Consider the following 22,397-nt stretch of genomic DNA (forward strand, 5'->3'; position numbering starts at 1 on the left):
ACATTTCCCTGGGTCTCTCGGCATCTTTTCAAAGGTGACTTTGCCTTAGCAGGCATCGAGAGGACATAACAGAATGAAGATCACTTAGCCAAGTAAGTTTTGGGCAGCGAGGTTAGCCAACGAACCAACTTCCAATCGTCCTTGACTTACAACTGTTCATGGGGATGGGGATTTTGCAGTAGCGTTCCCCTGCCACACCCACAAAGCCACACCATGCCTAGAAAGTCACGCCCACAGAACCTGTAGTAAAAAAAACTGAATCCCACCACTGGTTGGAGGGGACCTTATAGGTCATCTAGTCCAACCCTACGCCATTTTTGAGAGATGGCAGTCCAGTCTCTTCTTGAAAACTTCCAGTGATGAAACTCCCACAACTTCCGAAGGCAATTACTGTTCCATTGGTTGGTTGTTGTCCCTGTCAGAAAGATCCTCCTTATTTTGAGGTTGAATCTCTCCTTGGTCAGTTTCCATCCATTATTCCTTGTCTGGCCTTCAGGTCCCTTGGAAGATAGCTTGACCCCCTCCTCTCTGTGGCAGCCCCTCAAATATTAGAAGACTGCTCTCAGGTCTCCCCTGGTCCTTCTCTTCACTAGACTGACCATGCCCAGTTCCTGCAACCCTTCATCGTAAGTTTTAGCCTCCAGTCCCCTAATCATCCTGGTTGCTCTTCTCTGCACTCTTTCCAGAGTCTCCACATCTTTTTATAGTGTGGTGACCAAAACTGGATGCTCTACTCTAGGTATGGTCTTACTAAGGCTTTATAGAGTGGTATTAGTAGCTCACTCGGCCTTGGTCGCGTTGGTGGATGATCTCTGGAGGGCCAGAGATAGGGGTTGTTCCTCTATCCTGGTCCTATTAGATCTCTCGGCGGCTTTTGATACCATCGACCATGGTATCCTGTTGCACCGACTGGAGGGGTTGGGGGTTCGGGGCACCGTTTTGCGGTGGTTCGGCTCCTACCTTTCCGGCCGGACGCAACGTGTGTTGGCAGGGGAGCAGAGGTCGACCCTAAGCCCCCTTACTTGTGGGGTGCCACAGGGGTCGGTCCTCTCGCCACTCCTGTTCAACACATATATGAAGCCGCTGGGTGAGATCATTCGTGGTTTCGGGGTGGGATATCATCTGTACGCTGATGATACTCAGCTGTACATTTCCACCCCGAACCACCCCAACGAGGCCGTCGAAGTGATGTCCCGGTGTGTGGAAACCGTACGGGTCTGGATGGATGACAACCGACTCAAGCTCAACCCCTCCAAGACGGAGTGGCTGTGGGTTCCGGCCCCCCTGTTCAACCAGTTACTTCCATCTCTGGCCATCGGGGGCGTACAACTGGCCCCCGTGGAGTGGGCGCGCAATTTGGCCGTCCTCCTGGATGCCCGGCTGTCCATGGATGACCATGTGACAGCCGTGGCAAGGGGGGCGTTCCACCAGGTCCGCCAATTGCGCCCCCTATTGGACCGGGATGCCTTACGCACAGTCACTCATGCGCTGGTGACGTCTCGCCTCGACTACTGCAACGCTCTCTACATGGGGCTTCCCTTGAAATGCACTCGGAGACTACAGTTGGTCCAGAATGCGGCCGCGCGGGTGATTATGGGGAGTACAAGGTACTCCCATGTGACACCTCTCCTGCGCGAGCTGCACTGGCTTCCTGTGGTCTATCGGGTGCGTTTCAAGGTTTTGATAACGATCTTTAAAGCGCTCCATGGCACAGGACCTAGCTACTTGCGGGATCGTATCCTGCCCCATACATCCCTGCGACCAATTCGCTCGCACAGAGAGGGACTTCTCCAGGTGCCGTCCACCAGACAGTGTCGGGGGGCGGTGCCTACGAGCAGAGCCTTCTCTGTGGCAGGCCCAGCCCTGTGGAATGACCTCCCCCCGGATATCAGGACTACCTCTGACCTCCGCTCCTTCCGTGCAAAGCTCAAGACCCACCTTTTCCAAGTAGCTGGCCTGGCTCAACCATAGTTTGATCATATCGCTCCTGACGGGTTTTTAATCTTGTAATTTTAATTAGGGGATTTTAAATTGCAATCTTAATTCTACTTCCATTTATCTGTCTACCTCCTCCACGTATGTTTATGTGTATGTACTGTCTATATTTGTATTTTATGTGTTTTTATTGTACGCCGCCCCGAGTCCTTCTGGAGAGGGTGCGGCTAACAAATAAAATTTTTATTTTTATTTTTATTTTTATTTTTATTTTTATTTTTATTTTTATTTATTATTATTATTATTATTATTATTATTATTATTATTATTATTATTATTATTATTATTATTATTATTATTATTATTATTATTATTATTATTATTATTATTATTATTATTATTATGTCCCTTGACGTTACGACCGGTCCTTGCCCGTACAACCAATGTAGTGTCCTCACGGTCATGTGATCAAAATTCAGGCATTTGGAAGCCAGCGTGTATTTTTACAACAGTTGTAGCATCCCAAGGTCATGTGATCGCCATTTGCAATCCACCCAGCCAGCTTTTGACAAGCAGTCAATGGAGAGAGCGGGATACACTTAGTGACTGTGTGATTCACTTAAAATACCGCAGTGATTTGCTTAACAACTGAAGCAAAAAAGCTCTCAAGGTCTTCTAGCTGAGCCCCCTGCTCAGGCAGTAGACCCTATACCATTGTAGAAAAGTGACTGTCCAGTCTCTTCTTAAAAACCTCCAGTGATGGAGCTTCCACAACTTCTGGAGGCAAGCTGTTCCACTGGTTACCGTAATTGTCCTCACCGTTAGGAAGTTTCTCCTCAATTCGAGGTTGCTTCTCTCCTTGATTAGTTTCCATCCATTGTTTCAAATCTTTCCTGCTCACTGGACATTACCAGCTCCTTGGCCTCTTTCATCTTAGGCAGCATGTCCAATTAGAGGAGCTTGGCACGAGGTCAAGCCAAACCAGAAACAGACCATGGGAGCTGGGAGCTTGGACCAGTTGGCTACCTGGGATTTTGCCTCCAAGTCAAGATTAATTTTAGACCATGCAAATCGAGGACATCATTCCAGGTGGTCCGAAGGCCAAATCAAAAAACAAGGAGATGGAACATCCATTCTGTGTATCCATCTGGGTCCCTTGCCTGAACAGGTGACAAATTTGTTAAAATCCTCTTTTGCGAAACAAAACAAGGCAATTTCAAGGATGCACCCATAATCTGGTGAGACAGAGAGAGGGAGAGAGAAGTTCCTTGATGATGGGCTTCAGTTACAAGCCGGGAATCTTGGAAGAATAAACCTTTGGTCCTGGCGATCGATTCAGATTGCATCCTGCAACATTATCCTGGGACCCACAGGTTTACCTTCATCCACAAGGAATGTGGATCAATCAATCAGAATAGAGCTGGAAGGGACCTTGGAGGTCTTCTAGTCCAACCCACTGCTTAAGCAGTAGATCCTATACCAGCGATGGCTAACTTTTTTGTCGTGTCGTCGCAAAACGTGTGCGAAGCAAACCGGTAGTAAAACCAGCAACAACCTACCCCTGCCGTGTGCGCCCTAACCTTAACCCATAATGCAATGCGGACGCCCCCCGCCACCAGTGCCATGCCCCCCCATGTACGCATGTGCTCCCTCTGTGCTCCCCCCTGCCCCTGTGCATGCGTGCGTCACACACACACACACACACACACACACACACACACACATGTGCCTTGTATTAGTCATCCCTGCAGCCTCCTGGGACCAAAAACAGGCTAGGGGGAGGGGCGCCACCCCCTCGCATTCTCCCCGCCCCCGTGCATGCATGGCAGAGGCCGGAAAATCAACGATCCTGCAGGTTGTTGGCAGGCATGCATGGTAGAGCTGAGCTGGGCCGACGGCTGGCATGCTGGCAGAGGTCTCTGTGTGCCACCTGTAGCACATGTCACAGGTTCGCCCTCATGGCCCTGTACCATTTCAGACAGGTGACTGTCCAGTCTCTTCTTTAAAACCTCCAGTGATGAAGCAGCACCCACCATTTCTGAAGGCAAAGCTGTTCCACTGGTAAATTGTCCTCACCGTTAGGAAGTTTCTCCTTAATTCCAGGTTTCTTCTCTCCTCCATTAATTTCCATCCATTGTCTCTTGTCTTGCCCTCTGGTGCTTTGGAAAATAAATTGACCCCCTCCTCTTTGTGGCAGCCCCTCAAATACTGGAATACTGCTATCATGTCTCCCCCTCTCCTTCTTTTCTCTAGACTAGCCAGACCCAAATCCTGCAACCATATTTCATGTTTTTTTTGTTTCCAGGCCCTTAACAAACTTTGTTGCTCTTTGCAACTTTCCAAAAAGGCTCAACGTCTTTTTCGTAAAGTGGCGACCAAATCTGGATGCAGTATTCCAGGTGTGGCCTTACTAGAGTTTCATAAACAGTACTAATACTCTACGAGACTTTGATTCTCTCTGGGTTTGGTTGGAATTTTTGCTGACACTTCATTATCCAACTAAGTTAACTTCTGTTAACCCCGTTTGCACAGTGGTTAGAATGCAGTATTGCAGGCTGACCGCCAGCAGTTCAATCCTGATCAGCTCAAGATTGACTCAGCCTTCTGTCCTTCCGAGTTCAGTAAAATGAGGACCCAGATTGTTGGGGGCAAAATGCTGACTCTGTAAACCGCTTAGAGGGGACTGTAAAAGCACTATGAAGCGGTATATAAAGTCTAAGTGCTATTGCCGTTGCTAACACCCTCAGTACTAGAAAGGAGTGGTGTTTGCTCTCTTTAGCTTGCCATAAATGTTGGGATATATTCTGACACACACACACACACACCCCGCCTGTGAATAAACCAGAACACAGGCTTGGCTGTTTGCCACTGTTTAATTACTGAGATAATGAATCCTTTGGCTGAGGGCCCAGACAACTCACGTTCAATAGAGTAGCTCTGCAGCAACCCAGATAATTCAAATGAAGCAATGCAGGTAGTCCAAACGAACAGACACAGCTAGTATACACAGCTAGATTTTCTTAACTACTAATTCGAACAGTTGTTTCCTGCAAATGTCCCCTCCCAACGCCTCACCTATACTCTCTCTTGGGAGGGGCCAATCCACAACCACCTGTGCTTAATCATCTTCTGTGAGTCTGCCTACGGAGTTGCTGCTTCCGGAGTTGCTCAGCCCTTCTCAATCTAGCATCAGGGACAAACTGCCTCAGGTGCCTCCTGGTGGCCAACCAGCCTCTCTGGTCCCTGCTCTGAGTCTGAACCCTGCACAGGGTCCTCCACATCGTCCAGGGCAGACTCATATGGTTCCTCGCTAGTCCATCAGCAGCTCAACCGGATCCTGCTGGGCCACAACAGGATATATGAATGTTTAGTAGTTCCTTGATTAGGCTGTTGTTTACTGCTGTTATTTATCTGAAATGGTAGTTCCTTGATTAGGGTATTGTTTACTGATTGTTTGTCTGATGTTAATCCCTGCTTATCTGGGTGCTGATTGCTAGGAAGTGTTCTCCTGGTTTTTTAGCTATCTTATTGTCTCTTTTGAATGCTGTGTAAAAGGAAGCCTGGGTCCATGTCCTAAAGAGCTTTAAGGGTGAAAGCTGTTCCGGAACTGGTGTATCTCTCCTTTGCCAAAGATTAAACTGAAGCTCGATGATCAGCTGTTGGAGCTACTGCAATATTCCAGGATCTGGAGTAATCTTTTACCTTTTACATTCTGTAGCTGCTTTCTCCAGGTGTATCCATGGGGGTCACAAATATCAACATAGCAGCCACAGTAAGCGATCAGAGTCCTCCCCCTTTCTTAGAGGCCTGGCTTCAACCACAGTTGTAGCCAACTTCTTGATTTTTTCAAGCCACGACCAGCTCTAGAACTTCTGGAGTTTGGCTTTCTTGCAAAATAATAGCAGATATTTGGTTTCGTTTTCATCTTTTTTGAGCCCTCATTGCCACTTTTAAGTAGGTTGGCTTCGTGTGTGCAACACAATCTTAAGTAAATTACTCTGCCTGCAGAAGTCACCCCTGCTTCATATCAGATGCCTATGTTCTACCATGAATAATTCAAACTACTCTTGAGAAATTTTTTTTTTGATGGATTTATGGAGGCCACTTTATACCTGCTGATATACTAGCTCTAGATAAGAACTACTTATCTGGAAATGCTCTGCTACTTCATCCTCGTTGCAAAGTTATTTGAAGTTCTCCTTTTACTTTATCATTTATTTAATTCATCATTTTTATAGGTAAAGGTTCCCCTCGCACATATGTGCTAGTCATTCCCGACTCTAGGGAGCGGTGCTCATCTCTGCTTCAAAGCCAAAGAGCCAGCTCTGTCCGAAGATGTCTCCATGGTCATGTGGCCGGCATGACTAAACGCCGAAGGCGCACGGAACGCTGTTACCTTCCCCCCCAAAGTAGTCCCCTTTTTTCTACTTGCATTTTTTATGTGCTTTCGAACTGCTAGGTTGGCAGAAGCCGGGACAAGTAAAGGGAGCTCACTCCGTTACGCAGCGCTAGGGATTCGAACTGCCGAGCTGCCGTCCTTTCTGATCGGCAAGCTCAGCTTCTTAGCCACTGAGCCACTGCGTCCCATCATTTTTATAGCCATCTCCAATTAAAATAACCCAACTATCTCCTAAAATGAATGTCAAATTAGGATTGAAGGCTTGATAGAATTAGCCATTCAATGATCTATTTAAATAAAACGAGGGAGTTATGTTGACAGATGAGTTGGGCAAAGGGGTCTGCAAGGCATCACCAAGGCTTGCATTGCCTATGCACATCTACCCTCAGGTGAAGTGAGAATATTTAGTTTTTAATGTGAATGAAGGCAAATCTACACGTCCCAGGATAATGTTGAAGGATCCAATCTGGGTCGGTAACCAGTGATTTTATCTTCTGAGCTTTTGGGCTTGTGCTGGAGCCCATCTTCAGAGAACTTCTCTCAAGTAGAGTGTGCGCTGTTCTGTGTGTGTGTGGTATTTATAGTGCCTGTTGTAAGTGGCTTTTTAGATGTGGATTGGGGTTTGTTGATGGCTGGTTTTTAAGTCATTAGCTGTCATTTGCTTGTGCTGCCCAGCCCTGGTCTTCTAAGTGCTTGAAAAGCTGAGGGTAAATCAGCATTCCTGGCTGTTTTTGGGCCTGCTCGTCCAACAATCTTAGTTGCTGCAAAATTGAATGTGAGCCCTTGTTCACCGCCGCGTGAGGCTACCAATGAGTTCGGATCCCCTTGTCTGACCACTCACTTGTGTTCTTGTAATCTGGTGGTTAGCTTCCTCCCTATCTGTCCTACATAGTTACAGAAGCAATCCATGAAGGGAATGAGGTAATTATGTTACTTTTTAGTTTTTAATCATTCATGATATAGTCTCACCAGACAGGCAATCCGATGTTGGTAAAGTGATGTCTGGTGTAAGCCAGTCTTATCTTATGTAAGCCTTGGTAAAATCAGCACTTTGAACTGTGTCCAGGGGAGAAATATTGAGAGGTTCCATGACTAAGGCTAGGCTAGAACCTGCTCCAAGTTCAACACCTGAACCCAGTGTTTCTCAACCTTGGCAACTTTTAGTATGGGGGGACTTCAACTCCCAGAATTCCCCAGCCAGCTTTTTCAAGAAGACCTGAAAAGTCGGTTCCAGCTCTTGTTACTCTCTATTCTGACTCTCAAAGGTTAGGCCTTCACACGGAGAGAGACGGTTGAGAGAATAGGAGTCCCCCGCTTTTAATTTAAATTAAAAGCTGCTTCCAGATGACCAACAGCTTTAGGACTTTAACACAATCAGGGCCAGAATTTAATAAATAACTTAATAGATAAATAACTTAATAGATATTTTAATAGATAAATAATTTAATAAATAATTTAATTGATAAATGAATAATTTAATTAATAAAGGAATAATTTAATTAATAAAGGAATAATTTAATTAATAAAGGAATAATTTAATTGATAAATAAATTTCTGTTGCTAAGCAAGGTGGTTAAGTGTGTCGTGCCTATTTTGTCACCTTTTTTTGCCACAATTGTAAAACGAATCATTTAAAACAGTGATGGCTAACCTTTTCGTTGTTGTGTCCCAAAAGTGTGTGGCAGTGTGACAGTGCGCATGCACATGTGCCCACGCCCATAATGCAATGCATGCATGACAACCCCCCGTGGCACGCATGCAATAGGTTCGCCATCCCGGATTTAGGAGTTGAAGCCCCCACATCCTAAATATGCCAAAGTTAAGAAACCCTCGTTTTGTCTGGTATCATTCTGCCTGCAGAACCATTGTTTCTGCTCGTGCCAGCTGCCAATGCCCTATCATGAAGAATTAAAGTAAAAAGGAGAAATGCACATCAACCAACCTCCACCCCCTAGCGCAGGGAGGGGGGGATCGCATCTAACATCCTATCAAGGATCTGTATAATCCCATCCACAGGTCAGGCCCAGATGAGGATAAATGGAATTTAGCATTTGGATTATTTCACAGGGATCTCATCTCTGCTTTAACTGAAAGCTAGAACATCCACCGAAGGAACGTTTTTCAGAGAACCATTTTAATAATCAAATCCATCGTTGGTTGAAGCATGCGCTTTAGGGAACCTGACTTGCCAAAGCGTGCCATAAGGTAGTTCTTGTAATCTTTCTACGGTATGCTCCGCATTTCCAACAAGGGGAAAAATCAGAACCTTGAGAAGAGTCTTTCTGGCAAAAGGTCACAGAGTCGATAAAAACTGGTTTATAAACAGAATCACAGAGTTATTAGGAGGATTCTTCCTTTGGCTTTTCGCTGGGCTCCGTTTTTGGCTCTGGGTTTTCGGTGCTGATCTCCTCTTGCTGAAATATCTCTTGAAGCTCTAATACGGGCACGGTCGATGGAGGCATCGGAGCCACCTGTTGAAAAAAAGCAGAGTTACAGCGTAGTGTGCAAAAGTGAAAGCAGAAAATGAATCTTTCCAGGCCAAAGTGACACAGGTTTAGTTCCGGATCAGATGCCGATTAACCCATCAAACCAACCAATATATCATCCTCTCTTCTACACACAAAGGGAGTCAAATCAGAAGCAACGTCAATAAGATGTCAAAGTCACAGGTGGCAAGGGCAATACAGGTACCGTATTTTTGGAGTATAAGACGCACCTTTTCCCCTCAAAAAAGAGGCTGAAAATCTGGGTGCGTCTTATACACTAAATACAGCAATTTTACCTCCCGAAACCCCACCCCCTTCACCAAAATGGATGTGCATACCCTCTAGGAAGCTTTTAGAGAGCTCCTGGGGGCTGGGGAGGGCAAAAATGAGGGAAAAAAGGCCCGTTTTTTGCTCAATTTTACACCCCCCCTCAGCCCCCAGGAGCACTCTATAAGCTTCCTAAAGGCTATTAATGCCCCCCCCCGTTTTTTTTTAACGAAAAACAGGACTGTTCTCGTGAAAAATGGACTGTTTTTTATTCGTGTCCCCCCCCCCCCCCAGGAGCACTCTGCAAGCTCCCTAAAGGCTATTCATGCCTTTTGGGGGGAGGGAGGAAATTGGGTTGTTTTTTGCGAAAAATGGGCCTTTTTTGGGAGATTTGCAGAGTGCAAAAGCTTTTTTTTTTTTAATTTGCCTCTTCAAAACCTTGATGCGTCTTATACTCCGGTGCGTCTTATAATCTGAAAAATATGGTAATAGTCCTCGATTTATGCCAACTAAGCCCAACATTTCTGTTACCAAGTGACATTTGTTAAGTGAGTTTTTGCCCCGTTTTATGACCTTCCTTACCACAGTGGTTAAGTGAAATGCAGTTGTTAAATTAGGAACACAGTTGGTTGAGGGAATCTGGCTTTTCCCCATTGGCTTACTGCAACCGTCACAAATATGAGTCAATTGCCAAGCATCTAACTTGTGATCGTGTGACCATGGGCATGCTGCAACGGTTGTAAGTGTGAAGAGCGGTCGTAAGTCGCTTTTGTCTGTGGTATTGTCACCTCGAACGGTCAGGAAATGAACTGTCGTAAGTCGAGGACTGCCTGTAGCTGGCGTTCTGAGAGCAAACAGGAGGTGTGTCTCTCATAATTTGGTTGGCAGGCAAAGGCACAACTCTATCCATATAAGCAGTGTGATAAGGTGGTTTTAGCAAATTGAGATCCGGACTCCTGATCCACGTTGCTCCCAAGGAGGATTGAACTGGACACAGCTGTTTGCATGAGGTCAACTTGCTCTAGCTCAGGGGTCTCCAACCTTGGCAACTTTAAGACTTGTGGACTTCAATTCTGTGAGTTGAAGTCCACAAGCCTTAAAGTTGCCAAGGTTGGAGACCCCTGGTTTAAACCATTTCTGTTAGACCATGTTGAGTCATCTAGGTTTGCCAAGGTTGGAGGCCCCTGCTCTAGCTGACCCTTGTGTCTGCAGGCTGACAAAAATCAACCTTAGACCCTTGGTTCTTCCTCCTTTCTCAAAGCCATCCTTGTAATCTTACACCGCTGTGGAATTGGACTTATTTGTGGTACATGCCTGTGTAAGGGCTTCACTGGAGGAATTTCTATTTGATAAAGAAAGCAACGGCAGGCAGATAGCGATTGGCCTAATACAGCGTTTCTCCACCTGGGCAGCTTTTAACACGGGTGGACTTCAATTCCCAGAATTCCCCAGCCGGCTTTGCTCTGGGAGTGACAGTTAACAGCACAACAGCTCTTCCCATCCCCCCAAAACGGCTGCACCTAGGCTTGAATGGAAAGATGCAGCTGGGAGAGACAAAGGCCAGGCCAAAAAGTTGCATCAGCAACTCAAGACTCTCCAATTGCCACTTCCATGGAAAGATGATTGAAGGCAAAAGGAGAAGGGGCAGAGGATGAGATGGTTAAGATAGTATCACTGATGCAATGAAGATGGATTGGGGCAAACTCTGGGAGATAGTGGAGGATGGGGGCCCTGGCATGCTGGGGTCCATGGGATCGATAAGAGTTGGACCAAACTGAACAACAACATGGGACAAAATTAACGATTGATAGAAATTGTGTTTTTGTTTTCCCAACTGGACTTTCTGATTTTTCTTTGAAGACGTTTCTCTTCTCATCCAAGAAGCTTCTTCAGCTCTGACTGGATGGTGGATTGTGGGGAATGGATGTCAGAGCTGAAGAAGCTTCTTGGATGAGAAGAGAAACGTCTTCAAAGAAAAACCAGAAAGTCCAGTTGCCTCTTGGGGAAATAAACGCACCTTTGGGACAACTATGACCTGGATAACTGACAATCTCCATAGACAAGTTGCATAGCATATCTCCAAAATTATCAATTTGCTGTATATATCTATATGTATGTATGTACGTATATATATATATAAATAAATAGAAATAGATCTAGAAATAGATATATAGATCTAGAAATAGATCTATACTAGTCTCCCTTTATTTATTTATCAGTACAAATCAGTACAAATATAACATATATATATATGCTGTATATATCCTATTATCTTAATGGCGAACCTATGGAAAGCTGAGCCCCCCTCTTAGGACACACGCACCATCGCCAGCTACTCTGGTTTCTGGCACGCACATGCAGGTCAGCCAGCCTGTCTTCATGGGTGCCGGAGCGCAGGAAAATGGCCTGAAAAAACAGCCCCAAAACAGGTCATTTTTCGGACTGCTTTTGGCCCGAAAACAGCCTGAAAACGGCCCAGAAACAGCCTGAAAACGGCCAAAAAAACAGGCACGCATGCACCGGCCAGCTGGTCTTCGGGTTTCCGGTAATCCGGTGCGCATACAGACGTGAATGCATGCATGTTTTGGTTTGGGCATTTGGTCCTGAAAAGGTTCACCATCACTGTCCTATAACAAGCATACTAATTCTAGGCAATTATTAATGGAAGAAATAACACACTGAATAATTCAACTTGCCATTATCCTTTTTAATTCATTCCTCTCTCAATGTTCCTTATTATGGGGTCCCTATGTTATGGGGTCCAGAGCATTCTCGATACTGAAAGCAATGCTAGAGACTAGTGATTTGCTTTGCAAAATGACGGTATCCCCCGTCTTTTTTTTTTAATTAAAGTATTTGCTTATTCTGGAAGATAAACTAATCTGGATCTGTCTCTTATCCAATAACAACTTCGGTATTAACCTTTATGCAGATTAATGAGGCTCGGCTGAAAATATCACCTTATGTTATGGATCAATCCAGACAGGCACCAAAATCTCCAAAATTTAACCCCTTGTACTCCTTCCAGAAAACCTTGTTTATTTAGTAGGAGCTGAGGGGAGTGATGGGAGCTCACCCTGCCATGCAGTGCTAGGGCTTGAACCGCTGAAGCAAAGATTATCTCTGGCATCACTGAACCACCACGCCTCTTCATATTCAAGTTAAAAGATTTTTACTAAAATCATATTTGTGGTTTAATTATTATGCCATGTTTATTTATGAGATCTGCACACCATGCATTCCAAGGTAATACCAAAAAATGACATTGGCTTTTGGATGTACCGTACTTTTTGGAGTATAAGACATACTTTTTCCCCCCCTAAAAGAGGGTGAAAATTTGGATGCATCTTATACAGCGAATGTAGTCCCACCCGCCAGCCCCCACTCTTTGGCCTCTGTCTCCTTGCAGCAAACAGCAAATTTCAGTTTCAGCACAGCTTGATTAGCAAAAGCAGCTGATTGTCGGTTGGATCGGCCTCCCGACCATCAGCTGTTTTAGGCTGCAGGGATTGCCATTGCCACCTTCACACGCCCTGTTTTTGGCCTCCACACACCCCATTTTCCACCCATTCCAATTCCCGCCACCCAGAACGGGCAGAAAATGGGGCACGCGGAGGCGGCAATAGGCTATGGCAATCCCTGCAGCCTGAAACAGCTGATCGACAATCAGCTGCTTGTGCTAATCAGGCTGTGCTGAAATTGAAACTGAAACAGGCTGTTTGCTGCAAGACTACAAATTGCTGGGAGGCAGAGGTAGATTTTTTTTTGTAGCTTTCTTCCCCAAAAGCTAGGTGCGTCTTATACTTCAGAGTGTCTTATACTCCGAAAATTATGGTAATACTTACTTTCCTGCTCTTTCTTGATAAAACCAGGCCTTCTGCCAAAAGTGCTTTCCCTGTTTCTGCAAATAGTAAGTCTTCGTCCATGTCTTCCTCCTTCTTCTTCAGTTCATTGTGTTTCTCAACAAACCTGGAATTCCAAGAGGGAAGATCGTAATTTCCAATCCGTGAACTTGGAAGAAAAAAAAATCCTTAGGGGAGAGTTTATTCACTTACCTCTGACAAAGAGATTTATAATTTGATCTTGCTAGATCAAACGTACCTGAACCAGCTCCATAGGCTTCATAAAATTTCCTAATGAATTAGATAAGAAATTTCAATTTAGGACTTATCTCCATGTAGACAAAGAATATTACTATGTTGATATTTATTTACTAGGTAGGTTTATATGGTATCCAGCTCAAACACATGTCAATGGGTGGCTAATGCATACTACCTAGCTCTAATAGTGCTTTATTTCCTCTCCTACCTTGAGAAATGAACACGCTTCTTACAAATTGTATTAGTCACCTGAAGTCTTAGTCTAATTCAGGATTGGTGAAACTATCATTCTTCCTACAAGAGATGTAGATGCCACCTTATTATCCAAGGAAGCAAAAGGTTTCAGGTTTTTTCCCCCTATTTTTTTTAAGGGGTTGTTTAAAGATGCCTGTCAAACATTTTATTTATATTTACTTTGATTTCCCTCCTCCCCACCAGAAATTCTTGAGAAATTATACACTGCCATTTAGTAAATTTCTGCTTCAGTGTAACAGGAAATGTTTGAAGACTTAAGAAGCTGCAAAATAAGAAAAAGATATCAGCTATAGCCCTTCTCTGCCATTACATCTGTAACATCACGAGCGGAAGAAAATTACTTAAAGGTAAAGGTAAAAGTTCCCCTTGCACATATGTGCTAGTCATTCTCAACTCTAGGGGACAGTGCTCATCTCCGTTTCAAAGTCCGAAGACTCTCCGTGCTGGCATGACTCAATGCCGAAGGCGCATGGAATGCTATTACCTTCCCAGCAAAGGTGATCCCTATTTTTCTACTTGTATTTTTACGTGCTTTCAAACTGCTATGTTGGCAGGAGCCGGGACAAGTAACAGGAGCTCACTCCATTACGAGGGTGCTAGGAATTCAAACCGCTGAACTGACGACTTTTCTGATCAACAAGCTCAGTGTCTTAGCCACTGAGCCATCGTGTCCCGTACTTAGGCAAATTACTTACATCTTAGAAAACCCAAGCAGTCCTCAACTTCCCACTGTTTGAAGTTACAACAGACTTACCTCAGAGCTGTTTATGACCATGTTCTGAAGTTCTAACAGTCACACCCCCTCCACCCGCAATCCCATGGTCATATTTTACAATGATTTTGCTGAAAACCTGCACTAACTTCCAATTTTCACAAAACTGGGGCTCATAATAAACCATGTTTTCCATTAATAACCATGACATTTGCTTAATGATTGCTGCATAAATGGTCATAAAATTGGGACAGTCACAAGACTGAACGATTTTATAATCGTCACAACTTACAACCAGTTGATGGTCAAATCTCGAGAACTACTTTTGCCATTTCCTGTAGCATTTGCCAAGTCATCATAACAACAAGGGACAAAGTTTGTATGCATTAAGTTCCACAATAACATCCCTATCGCTTCAAACTGTGAGGAGGGGAGAAGGAACGATGCCTTAATTCTGAAAAGCGACTGTTGTTTACAACATGCTTATCCTTGTTTATAACTAAAAGCCCCAGAGATTAATACAATAGCAAAGTTGGAAGGGACCTTGGAGGTCTTCTAGTCCAACCCCCTGCCTAGGCAGGAAACCCTATACCCTTCCAGACAAATGGCTATCCAATCTCTTCTTGAAAACTTCAGGTGTTGGAACGTTCACAACTTCTGGAGGCAAATTGTTCCACTGATTAATTGTTCTAACTGTCAGGAAATTTCTCCTCAGTTCTAAGTTGCTTCTCTCCTTGATTAGTTTCCACCCATTGCTTCTTGTTCTACCCTCAGGTGCCTTGGAGAATAGCTTGACTCCCTCTTCTTTGTGGCAACCCCTGAGATATTGGAAGTCTGCTATCATGTCTCCCCTGGTCCTTCTTTTCATTAAACAAGACATACCCAGTTCCTGCAACCGTTCTTTATATGTTTTAGTCTCCAGTCCCCTACCTAAACCCCTACCTACCACCTATACTGTACCTGTGCATTTTGTTTTTCTTGCCTAAATGTAGAACCTTACTCTTTTCACCATTGAATTTCATTTTATTAGATAGTGCCCAATGTTCAAGTTTGTCAAGATCCTTCTGTATCTTAAGCCTGTCTTCTGGAGTGTTGGCTATTCCTGCCATCTTGGTGTCATCTGCAAATTTGATGAGTTCCCCATTTATCCTCTCATCCAGATCATTGATGAAGATGTTGAAGAGTACTGGGCCTAAAACAGAGCCTTGGGGTACTCCACTGCATACTTCCCTCCATGTAGATGCAGTTCTATTGAGAACTACACGTTGAGTGCGGTTGGTCAGCCAGTTACGAATCCATCTGGTGGTGATGCCGTCTAACCCACATTCTTCTACTTTATCTAGTAGTAGGTTATCGTCCACCTTATCAAATGCCTTACTGAAGTCCAAATAAACTATATCGACGGCATTCCTCTTGAAAGATTGAAAGAAGGGAATAAAATGTCTGTCTAAAATTCATACCGTGACAATGAGAACTAATGATTGTCAAATTTGCTCATTAAGCTTCCAAGTCTGGATGTCTCTATCAAATCTCAATTGTCCCAATTGTCATTCAAAATTCTGATCACTTGCTATCAGCAATAATTGACAAAAATGCAGGCTGGATAAATTAAGAGTAGGATTCTGTACATATCTAAAAATGCCAGTTTGGTATAATGGTGAAGGTGCTGGTCTAGAAACCAGGAGACTGTAGAACTCACAGTCTCCTGTAAGCCAGCTGGGTGAATATTAGTCAGTCATTCTCTTTCTCAGACCAACCCACCACAAAAAGTTCTTGTGGGGAAAATAGGAGACAGGGCTAATAGGTATGCTCTCCACCTTGAATTGAGCAAATATATATTTTAAAAAGTTGCATAAATATAATAATAAGCACTGGAATTACATTTAAAACAGTTACAACTTGACAAAATCACCATCAGTCAAATGCAAAAAGCTGCACTGCTTGGATCTGCACGTATATTACGAAAATATGTTACGACGTCCTAGGCCCCTGGGTGGGGCCCGACTAGTAATCAATGCCAAATCCGGCGAAACAACTGGCCGCTGTGATACAATACAATAATAATAATAATAATAATAATAATAATAATAATAATAATAAGAAGAAGAAGAAGAAGAAGAAGAAGAAGAAGAAGAAGAAGAAGAAGAAGAAGAAGAAGAAGAAGCACATGCACATTTTTTTAGTTGGCCAGCATTATGTAACAAAGATATAAATTATGCAAACATGCATGCAAATCTGTAGTTGGCAAGTTTGTGGAGGTTGTTTTTTTTTTAAAGGGAAAAAGTACTATTGCCTATTCCATGAAACGCAAGTCCAGGCCCCTAAGTGTGAGACATAAGCCATCTTTTAGCTTTGTTGGTGGACATTTTATAATGCTCAGCTACTCTAGATTTTTATAGGTATGTTATGTACTTCATGCATTTTATCTATGGAGTTCTTGGTAGTTCTGTTAGTTTGTTGCAGCAATCACATCCAGAAAGCACATACGGGTAACTGATTCAGCAGGATTCATTAACTTCTCTTTATATATAACATCGCACAAAGTAAATAGAAAATACTAAAAGCAGGTTTTCCAACGTGGTTGTAAATACAAGCAAAAACACAAGCAGAAAAGAGAAAAGTTTCAGTTCAGAGCAGCAGACTAGTTTAGAGCTCAGCACAGACTCAGAGCTTTAGTATAGAACTGTTGAACTAAGCCACGCCCAGGCTCCTTGCTGTCTCCTCGTTGCTCACACAGCAAATACTGTTTCAGTTTCCAAACAGCCCTCATTGGCTGACTTAGTTGCTATGCCCTAATTCCAGTTCATGAATACTACACTGACAGTCTCTGATAACTAGGTAACAGGTAACAAAATGTCTGCAAGCAAACAACCAAGCTCAGAGACTACCAAGAACTCCACAGTTCAACCTTGACAATTTCCTACCGGCCTCCCCTTTGAATTTCCTTGTCAAAACCCACTTGTGAAGATCACGAATGGCGATCACATGGCCATAGGACACTGCAATTGTCATAAATGCATACTGGTTGCCAAGCAGCTAAATTGAGGTCATGTGTCTGCAGGCAGATTGCAATGGCCGCATCTTCAAGGACCAATAGTAGTGGAAGAAATAATTTTAGTGCTGTTTGTGGGAGGTACAATAGGGCAACGGTTTAAGGATGCTGGATCTGCTGACCAGTAATGGTTGACACTCCAGCGGTTTGAGCGCTGATAGTACTCAATGGGGGGTGAGTGACCATCATTCACCTCTAGCACCTGCCCTGCCCACCCAGCAGTTTGAAAGCATTATTTCAAGTAGATCAATGGGTACCACTCTGGTGGGAAAGGCTAGTTGCGAGAGGAGAATGGGAGCTGGAGGTGGACCTGCCCAGACACAAGGCGAGATTGGCAGAAGAGGCCCGGAAGATCCTATCAACCCAAATGCCACTAAGTCAGGGGTGTCCAAACTTTTTGCAAGGAGGGCCAGATTTGGTGAGGTGAAAATGTATGGGGCCGATCATTCAGCCTGACATTCTTTGAACCCTTAACATTAAATGCGAATTGACTACCGTATTTTTCGGAGTATAAGACGCACCAAGATTTTGAAGAGGCAAATTTAAAAAAAAGTTTTTGCACTCTCCCAAAAATGGCCCATTTTTCATGAAAATGGGCTTTTTTTTTTAAAGGGCATGAATAGCCTTTAAGAGGCTTCTAGAGTGCTCCTGGGGGCTAGGGGGGGCAAAGTTGGGCAAAAAAATGGCCCGTTTTTTGCTCATTTATGCCCTCCACAGCCCCCAGGAGCACTCTGAAAACCTCCTAAAGACTATGCACAGCCATTTTGGTGAAGGGGGCAGAGTTTTGGGAGGCACAAAATGTTGTATTCAGTGTATAAGATGCACCCAGATTTTTAGCCTCTTTTTTGAGGGGAAAAAGATGCATCTTTATACTTCGAAAAATACGGTATTTTATGAAAGACTAAACAAATAACTCCAGTGGGGAGAAGAGGCTGCGGGCTGCTTGAAATTTGAAAAAGGGCCACATTTGGCCCCCGGGCCGCACTTTGGACATGCCTGCACTAAGTCATTCGGTGCAAGTTAGTTTATCTCCTAGGGTGCACCATGGTTAAGGGCACAGGCACAAAATCGAACAAACTAGCTAATGTTTTACAGGTGGCATCTACCCCCGATGAGAATAGCAATGATGTTTGAGAATACATCCGAAAAATGTTGGAAAAATCATCAGATACCGGGCTAATATTACCATATGTGGTGGATGTGTGTAGAAGCTAAAAGATACTGGACTAAAATTTACACGTGGTTGGAAAAAATGATAGAAAAGCATATAGACTTTAAACCAGAGATATTCTTATTGAGGATTTTACTGTAAATATATAGTAGGGAATTGAAATACTTGATTGTAAATGTGTTAACAGCAGCTAGAATTGTATTTGCAAAAAACTGGAAAAACAAGAAAATACCAACGCAGGAATAAGTTATTCAGAAAATAATGGAATGTGCCCAAATGAGCAAATTGACATTTGAAATTAGAGAACAAGAAGATAAGCAATTTTATAAGATATGGGATTTATTTTATCAATGGTTAGACAAAAAAGTATGGAAATGAAATATGCTAGAGAATTTTACAATACAAGGATAATACAGAATATAATATAAAGATATATTACTATTGGATGGATTTAGGATGATGTAATGAAATGCCATAATATAAATTAATTCAAAATTTAGAATATCTGGTATAAAATGAAGTAATAATAGTTAAATAAATGATTAACAATGATAATAATCTATACATATACATTAGATTGATAAGATGAGATTTTATATAAATTGTGAGGAATATGGAGAGGATGCACAAATGTTCTGTAACCAATCGACACACTGTGTGTAACTGGAAGATGGTTTTATGTTTTATGTTTTGTTTGTGCTTATTTGTCCAAAAATAAAACTTTCTTTAAAAAAAACAACGAACAAACTAGCAATTAAACTGCCAGGACCATTTTGTAAAGGGTAGATTTCCATGACAAATGTATATCACGTGAAATAAATAAGTGCTGTTTGTAACTTCGAACAGCACTGAACAAGCAGTTAAGCACGGACAACCTGTAAATAAATGGGAGGCGAGGGGAAACAAAGTGGAAAAAGGAAGGGGAGACTCTTACGCTCTGATCTGATCCTCCGGGTACAGTATGGGGGGCACTGTATCTGTTACCTTTCCCATTAACGGGCGAGTAGTGCGGTAAACGGGCTCCCGCAAGGGAGGGAAAGCCTCGTATACATCATACCAGATGGGTTTCTGGGATTCATGCATTGCCCCGGAGCGTAGCAAGTTCTGCACCCTGCAAAGAAAGAATAGGAAGACAATGTGCATATAGAGAGAAAATGGGGGGAAAACCATTACTACCATATTAATCAATACTAGTAGTAAAATTAATGTTTTATGTGGTTATTAAATATATTACGGCTGCCCAATGCAGAAGACACTGGTCAGGTACAATGCATAAACTAAACTAAATAATAAACTAAATAATATAATAAAATAAAGTAATAAAGAAATAAAATAATAAAATAAACAAAATAATAAATACAATAAAGTAAAATAATAAAGTAAATAAAATGTATAGAGATAGACAGATAGAACAAATAATTTGATTGATACATTTATAAATTTCTATACGTATACATGTAAATGTACATATAAATATACATTCATACATTAGCTAAATTAATACTATATTTTTATGTTTTTATGGGTATCTTATGGAATTATTTTATTAAATTTTGTAAAACCACCCACTCCAGAGGAGAATAGGAAACCATAATTAATTTAATACAACAAAATAAATAGATAAAATATAAAACGGATCCTTTTCGGGTTAAAATATAAGGATATTTTCCTAATTAAGCCAGCACTTGGCAGTCCCTTTCGAGAAGGAACACGCGAAGTTGACTGCATCTGAAACTGGAGGTTCGACCACTTTCGGGCTTGCAAATAGCCCCGTCCTGCTCCAAGAGCACCGCAACTCTTTGTTCCTTCCAGGGATTCCCCGGGCTTTTGCCATCAAAACATTGTATTTTTAATCGGAGCGCATTTATCACAAATTTCCTAGACTTTGTTTTAAAATTAAGTGCCCCAAAGCAGCCACGCTTTCATTTCGCTGTTTTCGTGCTCCCTAGTATAAATTTTACGACCGTCGCTTTTTACAAGCCTTAACCCAAAATGCAGGACGGGGGGGTGGGGAGGGAGCCCAAAGACCCACCGGGTAAAGATGGTTCCCAACTTCTCCAACCGGCTCCCCGCCATCGCCTCTTAAACTAGGCCTGAACTAGGCCTCGCTTGGCAACACAAAGCGGCCCTTAGCAACCTTGGGTCACGGAAACGGAAGCCAAGAGATCTCGCGAGACTTAGAACCGCCGAGACCCGCGTGATAGCGGCAAGCCGATACGGGAGCAATATAGATTACAAAGGCAGGCAGAAGCAATCGATGAAGGAGCGCTGCTGGAGGAAGGATAGCATCGGCTTCATAATTAAAATTGAAGAATCATTTAGATTCTCTTGTGAGCTCTGCCCGGAACGGATCTGCGATTAAAGTTCTTACCTGTGAAATAAAAGGCTTACAATGCATATTCCTATTAATTATTATTATTATTTGGAATAGAGCACCAGTGGCTGGATTCATGCAATTTGCAAAGCCAAAACGTGGCTTGAATTTGTATTTTCAGAATTAAATATTAAGAGAGTCTGTGGCTCACTTTTCCACTGTAAAGGAAATGTTTCCCAATCGTGGTGACTACGATGTGTGGACTTTTGATTTCCATAATTCTTGGGAGTTGAAGTCCACACATCTTAAAAGTTGCTAAGGTGGAAAAACACTGCACTACGTCATGGCTTTATAAACTATTATTTATAAAGTAAATAATTGTTGAGTTCACATCTTAACGTCTACCTGAATATAATGTGGCATGTTTGGCTTGGTGAGAATCCGGTCGCTTTGAATTTTAAACCATGATTTATGGCTTAGAGTCGGAAATCATATTTTTTTAGATTTATATATCTCATCTTTCAGGAATTAACCATAGCATTTCCTTTTATTTGTTGTTGAACTCAGTCTTCAGGTTTCTAGACCAAACTGTTCATCACTATATCTTAATAATTCATTCATTCATCTTGTATACCACCCAGCTCGCCTAGAGGCAACTCACCTGGAAGCGATTCATACCTTTTCCAAGATCATCTCTGCTTTTTTCCCCACAAAAATAGATGAATAACCTATTGAGGATGGGGTAGTTTAATTTAGTTTACTTTATTGTCATTGCACAGGGTACAACGAAATTAAATGCCATCTTTAGTGTACATTATAACTATAAAAATAAAAACAAACATACATCCTTCACATGCTATATAATTGAAATTGAAAACCCGATACTGCATTAATATTGCACTATAGAATTCAATATAATTACTGCCCTGGGATAGAAGCTGTTTTTCAGCCTATTTGTCCTTGTTTTTATTATCTTGTACCATCTGCCAGATGGTAATAGTTGAAAAAAAAAAGGTGCCCAGGATGAGATTGATCTTTAAGAAGGTTTTGAACTTTCATTTTAGTTAATCCTTCAGTGTGTAGGTTGGACTTGATGACTTCTGACTTTCCTTGCCAACTCTACCATTTTATGATATATTGGCCTAGATTGCACATGGTGGTTTAGTGGATTGACTTGGTACACATAACACACTATATGGATAAGGACCCCCTTCAGGTGAGCTCTGGTCCTGCTGACCATATAGATGCTTTAATGCATTTTTAAAAAGAAAATACAAAAGTGGTTATCCAATATTTTTTCCCAAGATGGTTTTTGATCTACCTTATCACAGGCCTGGGATGGTGGTGGACATCTTTAACAAATCTATTTTATCAATTTAGCCACTGCACTGCAAGTAGTCCTTGATTTACAACCACTCATTTAGTAACTGAAGCAGTGGTAGGTTGCAGGCGGTACGCCCCGGTATGGGCGTACCGGAGCCTGCCCGGAGCACCAGGTACCGTTCCGGTACGGTGCTCTGGAGGGCCCACCAGCCCGCCTGAGCTCCTTACCTGTCTTACCTGGAAGATAGTATATTTTTCAATAATGATTGATATTATCGCAAAAAAAGGGAGGGTGCTTGGCAACTTGTGTGTATTTATGATGGTTGCAGCATCCCAGGGTCATGTGATTGCCATTTGTGGCCTTCCCATCCAGCTTCCAACAA

At 42.8% G+C, this 22,397-nt stretch overlaps 1 protein-coding gene across 1 annotated transcript; it reads right to left on the reverse strand.

Annotated features, from left to right (window-relative positions):
- Window positions 1-8,451: 8,451 nt before the first annotated feature.
- On the reverse strand, window positions 8,452-20,560 carry MRPS23 (mitochondrial ribosomal protein S23). Its single transcript, XM_081941993.1, has 5 exons — window positions 20,410-20,560; window positions 19,312-19,488; window positions 13,143-13,220; window positions 12,933-13,056; window positions 8,452-8,805 (listed from the first exon to the last, which is right to left on the reverse strand). Exons 1-5 carry the CDS (start codon window positions 20,451-20,453, stop codon window positions 8,674-8,676), a joined length of 555 nt encoding a protein of 184 aa, XP_081798119.1. The 5' UTR covers window positions 20,454-20,560; the 3' UTR covers window positions 8,452-8,673.
- Window positions 20,561-22,397: the final 1,837 nt, after the last annotated feature.

Source organism: Natrix helvetica (genome assembly GCF_964273705.1).
Source record: "Natrix helvetica genome assembly, chromosome: 2".
Classification (NCBI taxonomy): domain Eukaryota; kingdom Metazoa; phylum Chordata; class Lepidosauria; order Squamata; family Natricidae; genus Natrix; species Natrix helvetica.